Raw genomic sequence first — 9,021 nt, forward strand, 5'->3', positions numbered from 1 at the left:
CCCATCTGTTCTCATCAGTCCACTCCTGAATTTCCCCTCTCTTCCCTCCACCTGTATTGCATTGTATTGGGAGAATGCCAACATCTGGCTGCCAAATGAACAGTGCTTTCCATGAACATCCCTCAGAACCAGGGAACAGAAAGGAGAAGCAGAAGTATTCTACTTTTTTCAGTCCTAGGTCTGGATTTGATTAGGGTACTGCCTAATTTTTACTAAATCTATTTTTTAAAATATCTTTATTGGAGTATAATTGCTTTACAATGTTGTGTTAGTTTCTGCTGTACAACAAAGGGAATCAGCTATATGTATACATGTATCCCCACATCCCCTCCCTCCTGAGCCTCCCTCCCACCCTCCCTATCCCACCCCTCTAGGTGGTCACAAAGCAGCGAGCTGATCTCCCTGTGCTATGCAGCTGCTTCCCACTAGCTATCTATTTTACATTTGGTAGTGTATATATGTCCATGCCACTCTCTCACTTCGTCCCAGCTTCCCCTTCCCCCTTGTGTCCTCAAGTCCATTCTCTACGTCTGTGTCTTTATTCCTGTCCTGGCCCTAGGTTCTTCAGTACAGTTTTTTTAGATTCCATATATGTGCGTTAGCATACGGTTACTAAATCTGCTTTAACTTAGAGACACCTTTGGGATAAGAATTGATGAGGGCTGGTTTTCAATTCTCCAGATATTTAAGAGCATTGCAAATTTTAAATGAATAGAATTTATTAAAAAGTATTTCTACTTCTGTTTTTATAACATATATATATATATATATATATATATATATATAATGGATAAAAATAGGTTCTGGCAATAAAGTAAAACCTTTGCATTAGTTATAAATATGTACAATTAGGATCATATCTTAAAATACGCTGAATATGTGCATTAAGCCAAGATTTATGGGGTTTGTTACCCCTTATAGATCCATTAGATATCTGCAGAATAGATCATTTACTATGCTGAAGATTCCTCTAGTGCCACTGCCCATTGATTACTGAAGCTGTACTACTTAGCCAGTATAACTATTATTTATATGCTATTTAATGATGGGTTTTGTCAACGTAACTCGAAGATAGATGTGATGGTAATAAGGTTCAAAATCCCCTTTGAAACATCACTCTGTCATCCTATCTCTATCAGTCAGGGGAAAGGATTGGAGAAGTAACAGGGGACTCTTTAAATAATGAGATCATTACTGCATTTGATGCATTCTTGTGTTGCTTTCCTCTTTCTTTCAAACCCCACAGAAGGGCTGTACTGAAAAGTAAAAACCAAAAGAGATCCTATCAGCAGAAATGCAGGGGTAAAGAGCAGTGCTAACATGGCGCTGGCCTAAGCGTCAGGAAATGAAATAAAGGCAGTTCTGAGGACAGCCTATCCCAGTTCCCGGGTCTGCTCAGCTGCCTTAACTGTGGAAGGCCTTCGTTTTCTATTTTATAAAATGAGATTAATACTTGCCCCATTTTTGCCTCACAGAAACACACCTAGGTAGGTAGGTAGGTAGGTAGATAGATAGATAGATAGATAGATAGATAGATAGATAGATGGATGGATGGATGGTACAACCAGAACGAAATCTAAAAGCACCCAAATAATTCCATGTAATCTCACTTAATCTTCACCTGACCCAGTGTGGTTGGCACAAGTACCATCTTTATTTCACCGAAGAGGGGAGTTAGTCTTAGAAAGACCAAGGAACTTGCCCAATGTTATGAGCTTTAATAAGTTTAGACCCAAGACTTGAACCTAAGGGTTTTGGCTCCAAAGTCTGTGCATATGAGCATCTGTGAGCTAAGAATAAACAAGCCACATAGATGTGGTTTTATTATTCCTACTATAATACCCTAGAGGAAGTATTTCAACTTGCAGTGGACAAACAGATACATGAGAAAAACTTATATCTTATAATCAAGTCTATACTTAAAAATTTTCAGAAATCATGATTTTTGTTTCATGAACTGGTAGAAACCAGAGTTAAATTTAATTAAATAAATTTAAAGTCTGTGTTTAAAATTTTAAATTTAATTAAATGAAAATATATTTAAATTTTAAGTAAATTTAAATTAAAAAATGTGGACGGCTGAGAACTGTTTATGGTAAGATATTTTTCTGTAGTGTTTGCAGGTTATATCAAAGCCTTCTGTGTTCTCCCTTGGAGTGAAAAAAAGAAAGAAAGAAAGAAGGAAAAAACAATCAAAGTTTGACATGGTGTGAGTGGGGGAAATCAATACATTTCTCTAACAAATGGTGAAGGTGCAGTAACTTCTAAAGCTTGAATGAAAAAAAATGAAAGGGGTTAGTAGAGCACTAAAGGATTGGTGTCGGGGTTTGCTGGTGGAGAAAGAAGCAGGGTGATTAAACCCCGTGGGTGTTGAAGGGCTAGGAGCACACTGCTTTAAGGCAGGCCGTATCCTGAGCCATCTTGGTTTTGTAAGCTTTTAAATTGTGGAGCCATTGACGGAGGGACAGATAGGGAGGAGATTCTAGGTCTGTGCAAGCCAAAGCAGAATAGAGGCTCCACACCCCACCTGGGGGCACGGAGGAGGGGCTTGGGCCCCGGGAGCCGCTTACCGTGAATTGAGCTCCAGCGATGTCGCGGAGATGTCGGACAGGTGGTCCCCTTCCAGCCAACACCCAGCCACGCCCGAGTTCAGCCAGGCCGATCGAGTTCGCCGCTTCTTCTTTTCCTGCTCCTTGCGTTTTCCAGGCTTGCTTTTCTTTTTCTTGCCGGGTGTCTTCAGTGGCTGCTCTTTGTACGTCTCCACCTTGTTGGTTTCCTGAGTCAAGTATCTGCCCTCATCGTCAGACCCAAATCGGACGGGGTGGTTCTTGGTGTTGGGAACAGGCTTGGAGTTGGGGGACACCTCCGAGGTAGCTCTGATTTCAGCTGTGTGGATTTCCGCAATCAGATGGTGAAGGAAGAATCGTCGCCGTAAATCTTGGATGGACTTCCCCTTGTCATGGAGAAGCTGGTGTTCAGACACAGCTCTTTTGCTTTAAGGGAAAAAGAACAGGAGGGGAAGGAAACAATGACATTTTAGTAGATGGCAGAGACCACAAAGACTTGAGGAAAGCCCTTTAAATTGTCTAGTTGATCCAATACAGGATACAAACTAAGCTGGGAGAGCTGCAAGCTGACTGAGCAGGGAAGGGGCGAGAGCGGAAGGGAAGAGCCGGCCGTTAGGAGGCTCCGGCTCCAGCTCCAGCCTCAGCTATACGGCTCCCTAGGTCGGTGACCTTGGTGAGAATATGAACGTTATTGGGCCTCAGGGGCCCCGTCTGTTTAAAAGGAAAGGATCAGATTCTGAGATTTCTATGCTGTCTTCTCAATTTAAAATATTATGATTCAGTTATTCAAAGAAATGGGACAGAAATCACTGGGCTTTTTTTCCCACATTTTTCAGAGTTGTGTTGGGGAAATAAATCCAGGTGTCCTAGTCTGGGAAATAAAAAGGTGGCTGATTTCACCTGAGGACTCACGCCAGACATACTTGTGCATGAGCAGGCGTGCATACACGCACACTGCTCCCCACTTGAGAAAATAATACTACTACTGAATCTCAAAGAAGAGCAAGCTCTACTAGTAAAAGCAAACAAAGACTGAAGGATGAAGTGAGCTGTGAAGCCTGTCTAGGAAACCACCTAACAGACTGAATTTGAACATGATTGATATTAGACTATGGGCTACCAAGAACCTATATTTGAAGGCCAGCTGTCAGAGAGAGCATACATAATTTTCTGTAAAGTAGTGGGTGGTCTCTTTAAAATGACTTTGAGTGTTTAAATTAAGTGAGATCATTCTATTTCATCTGTGCGTCTTTTTTTTTTTAATTTAGAATTTCAGAGGGTAATATCCTTAGTACTTAACTGAGAAATTCACTTTTCTATTTGTTCTTTGTCTTAAAAATATCTCTAGAAACAAATATGATTTTCCTATTTAAACAAAACTCTAATACAAATATAGTGAAAAAGAATAAACTAATTCTCTATCAATTCTTTTAGATAACACCCCAACTCTTGCTTCAATGTCCATTCATGCATTCTTGTATTATTCTGTGTGTATTTATTAACCAAATTTAAGTATTGCATACATGAATCAGTCATATGTCTGCTACAACTATGCTGCACCTAACTCCAATTTCTACCACTGAAACAACCCTCCAAAGTGGCTCATTTTCAAAAGTATCTGAAGGGGCCTTCCCTGGTGGTGCAGTGGTTAAGAATCCACCTGCCAATGCAGGGGACACAGGTTCGAGCCCTGGTCCGGGAAGATCCCACATGCCACGGAGCAACTAAGCCCGTGTGCCACAACTACTGAGCCTGCGCTCTACAGCTCGCGAGCCACAACTACTGAGCCTGCGTGCCTAGAGCCCGTGCTCCGCAACAAGAGAAGCCACCACAATGAGAAGCCCGCGCACTGCAATGAGAAGCCCGCTCGCCACAACTAGAGAAAGCCTGTGCGCAGCAACGAAGACCCAATGCAGCCAAAAATTTAAAAAAATAAAATTAAAAAAGAGTATCTGAAGGTATTTCACAGGGCTGCATCCCACATATTGTCATTCACCTGACACTACGATAGATTTATCTGGTCTCATTACTTTCATTAATACAACTTTAACTCCTCAGAGAAATACGACAATAATAAATAGCACTCTCCTCATTTTACAGATGTGGAAAGTGAGGTTCAGAGAGATTAAAGGCCTCACACTTGCTCACATGATGAGAACAGGCAGAACCAGGCTCCAAAGACGAAGTCTTTTGATTCTAAAACCAAGATTGTGTTTTGACTTCCTCAACCCTTTCTCTTGCTGAAGCTGAAGTGTATGTTGAGGAAACAAGAAAGGAAGGGCATAAAGAGACTGTGGTAGGCACCATGGCAAGGGGCAAATGGACAGCAATTTATCAGTTTCCTTGAAGACCAAGCTTGTCCCAAGAAGTACATTTTCATCACCAGAATAACGAACCAGGATTCCTAGTCTGGATTATCACTGGGGGAAGGAGAGACTGTCTAGTTATATTGTGAGTCCCAGAAGGGTAAGGCATGAAAACACAGTCATTATTCCTCCGGACCTTATAGCCAGAATACCAGCTTCCTTTCAGCATTTTAGCGTGTGCACTGACTTTAAGCCATGAAGCTTGTGCAAAAAAGACATGACTTAATGGAAAGGAATTTAACAGGAGCCTGGTTTAAATGAGGCATGAAGGAGTCTCTCTTCCTTTTTGAAGGTGCCACATGTGACTAGATTAAAATTCACTTACTTTGTGGCAGTAGTTAGTATCCTGGAAACTTTTAATAACCTACAAATTGGAGGCTTTGCTACAACAGATTTATATTGTCTAATAACATTTTTAAAGAATAGGACTGATATACTTGCAAGTATTATAAGTATTGCAGTTTAATAAGTATCTTTTAGCAAAATGTCACATTAAAGAAAGAAGTTCTTAGGCGTGATCAATCATACTATTTGGAGCTTTTATTATTTTCTCAATTCCTGGCAGATAGCCACCCATCTGTACTGTTCTCCAAATGTATAATACAGCCTATTCTAGCTTAACTTGGGGTCAAAACTTTTAACAGTTGGTCTGTTCTAATCAAGCCACCGTTGCTCATGCCTCCTCTGACTGGCATATATGCCTGTCATCCTGGCTAGCCTGTCAACTGTGAGTCATGGTGCCTTCCTAACTCAGGCATTGCTCTGTCCCAGGATGGTTCTCATGGGAAATGGAGTGATCATTCTATCCTCTGTTTTATAAAAAGCACAATATGGCACAACTTTGTCCAGATTAAAATAGTACATCTTTCATGGGGTACAAAGATTCTTTCTGCCTTTTAGGGGTAATTATTAATATATTAGAAAACACAGACTTTCTTAAATGTTAAATCTGAAATGCTGTTACATAATTTACTTACTAGCTCAAAGATGTCTGCATTTAAAATATTGTGAAGAATGAATTTCTGATTGAGCAACTACACTAGTGGATCAGGAATATAATAGTGTCTTTATTGTCAACAAGAAATAAGGTCCATGGAGTGTTCTATTTATTTTCCAAATAAGACACTAACTGAGACAAGGGTAAGTGACTAGCATGTACAAACTAGATGTACACGGGTGGTGGGCAACACGTTCCAGTTAGGGAGGCTTTCACTTTAGATAATTCTGAAGTACTTAAGTTGTAAATATGGCCTCAGTAACAGTCTGTTACTTTATATGTCTGTAAACATTGCATAGCACAATGGTTCACATGACATTTATTACATACCCAACATGGAAAAACAAGTATGTTATGTTCATGGTCTCCTTTGATTATTATTAAAAGATGCAAAAATGTGGAGGAAATGCTTAACACAGATAACTCTGAATTCAGTCAAAATACAGCTCTCCTTGAAAAAAATCACTCTCAAGGGAGTTTTCAGGGAAGAAGTTTAAATTTCTAAGGAGGTCTCATGGAGCATAGGGAATAGCTGGAGTGATGGGAATTCCGTTTTCAGCACAGGAAGAGATGGCATGCCCGTGCTGATGCTAGGCTCCTAAGGAAGGCATCTGGGTTTGAGAAGAAAAGTTCTGTGGTACATGGAAGAGTCAGGGTTAGGGTGTTAGAGTTAAGATGACTCACCAGAAGTCCCTTCCAACCCAAATGACTCAGTCGAAAGTTATGCTTTTCACTAAGTGGAATAGACCCAGTCTGGCTCCCAAGCAAATCAGTCAATGATGTTTTAGGTTTCTGAATCTGCTGGCGCTTTCTTTCTAAGTTAAACACAAAGACCGCCACCTGCTGAAAGCCACATAAATCTGGACAAGAATGTCCTCAGGTCTCCAACTTACTCACGCTCTAGACTCATTAAGTAAAGTCCTTTTGGACTCACAGGTCCAGAAGTTTCACAACCTACATTGCCATGGTCTGGGAAGTGTTATTGTTGTAGTAGTTTCCTCTCCCTTAAAAGTTAGCCCTTAGCTAGAAAACATCTAAAGCAGTTTCCCTAATACTTGGTGTGAAAAGTAATTGGGGAGTAATATGATTTGATTATATGTTAAAATTTCTTTCAAGAAACTAGGTTGATTTGTTGTAATAGTAGACTAATGCTTTGTCTAGCACACAAAATTTACTGTTACTTGGTAATAATGCAAAAGTAATGACTTGCTTTTTTAAACTCCATTTGGCTGCAATAATTTGATGAAACCTTTTAATCTGCTGATGATTTCAGCCTCCATGAAAAACCATGGCTGTAATGTGATGATCTATTAGCCATTAACTATAAGAATGTTTTGTGGTAGTTTTATAACCATCTGCTGAGTGTGAGTGTTTAACTGCAATATTGTATTTCACCCACAAACAAAACTATAACAGAGTCTCTGGCTGCTAAATGGTTTCTGATGTGTCTTTTGCAAGGTGCAACAAGGAAAGAGTTAAAAATAGCCTTTAGGACTAACTTAGCACTATTTTTATGCCATAACTGTAGATTTAATCATGGCCCATTTACTGTTTCTCAAAAGAGAAAGCAGGTATTTCTTAAGCAACTTTAAAGAAAAAAATTGGCTCTGTTCCAAGACAGTATTTTTTGACCAAATAAATATAGCATTTAAGTGTGCTTTTAAAAATTTAGTCTTCATCTATATTTATATATGGATTTTACATAACTGAATTAAATACAAGTTTCAAAATGAGCAAAGAGTCAATACAATTTCCAGAAATACATCAGCAAAATGTTGATTTGAAGAATACAATGCAGCTTTATCTTCAGCACAACGTTCTACACAATTTGCCTTAGGAGATTCGTAATAGATTTTCATTTTGGTGCCAAGGTTCAGACATGTCTAAAGTAATTTCATTTAAGGATTTTCTGCTTTAATAATAATAGACCAAGGGCACATATAAAAAGTTGCCTTTTTGTACACCCTTGGGAATTTACAAGGAAGCACCAGGAACTTGATTGTAAGTATTAGATATTGCTATTTTTATTGTTAGTGTAAAAGTTCTCCGTAATTCCTTCACCAGAGGCAAACTTGTCTCAGTTCTCAAACTTTACGGTTTTCCCACCCTGAACACCGAGAGTGCAGCTTAAAGATCACCCAAAGATGGTCTTACACACATTAATGAACTGCTAGGTCCAACGGATTATTAAGCTAGTGTACTCGCCCACCCTTCCAACTTTTCAGTCACACAACATGGTGTTATTTCCCTGGTGTGCTTTGAGGTATGATTATTTTAAAATCAAAATTATCCTTAAAGAATCACCAAATGAAAATACCAAGATACAAGTTTTCAGTCTACAGTGCAAATATCTGACTCCAGATTAAAGAGCTGTTAGCAATAATTCCAAGGGGGAAAAAAAAGTTTCCACACCTAATATTCATTTTGGAATCAAGCACTCTAGGGTTCTTGAATGGTATCAATACCAATGTTGGAGTTGTGCCATTGCAAAGTTGTTACTACCTCATTATATAATACGCCTACATTATGTAATGTGGTCCATTTTATATGCTTAAAATTATGTCATTCATAATAAAATAAGATGTAAAGTTTTTGCTTTTCACACAAAACGTTGTCACCCACATGCAGTATGTACGTGTACGAGTGCATACAGACATATGTCTCCTGGACCCCTCAGCTTCCTCCGAGTTATCTAAGTCTCTTGCAACCTTCACAGTTTCAATATCTTCCCAGGTCCTGAAAGTAACCCTTTTTTTTTCACTAAAGGAGATTTTGCCTAGAGGAGATTCTGTAAAACGCTCCCTCTCATGGAAACACAAAAAATTTGTCTCTTGCCTGTTGCCCCTTGAGGTTCAACCAGTTCTCCCGCCGGGTTTGAGGAGCCGGGCTCAGCCCCGGGCAGGTAGCGGATCTCTCCGCTCTCTAACCCGGGCGAGGAGCATCAGTGACCGCGGCGAGCCCTGGGCAGCGCCCCAGCCTGGTGGCCTCTCCCCCTGGACTCCCCAGCCCTCACCCGGCGCCCTGGGGAGGACCGGGCACTTACAGTCGGCGGCCGAGCTCCTCCACCGAGCGCCCGCAGGAGGGCACCGAG

General features: G+C 40.3%; 1 protein-coding gene across 1 annotated transcript; it reads right to left on the minus strand.

Moving 5' to 3' along the window:
- Positions 1–1,191: 1,191 nt before the first annotated feature.
- On the minus strand, positions 1,192–9,020 carry PTHLH (parathyroid hormone like hormone; the record flags this gene model as incomplete). The annotated part of the gene is given in 4 exon segments (XM_007472208.1): positions 1,192–1,234; positions 1,236–1,256; positions 2,571–2,993; positions 8,974–9,020. Coding segments are annotated over 4 exon segments (534 nt in total), but the record flags the coding sequence as incomplete, so codon positions are not given.
- Between the last annotated feature and the right edge of the window lies 1 nt (position 9,021).

This window comes from Lipotes vexillifer, unplaced genomic scaffold, assembly GCF_000442215.2.
Source record: "Lipotes vexillifer unplaced genomic scaffold, Lipotes_vexillifer_v1.1 scaffold477, whole genome shotgun sequence".
NCBI classification, from domain to species: domain Eukaryota; kingdom Metazoa; phylum Chordata; class Mammalia; order Artiodactyla; family Lipotidae; genus Lipotes; species Lipotes vexillifer.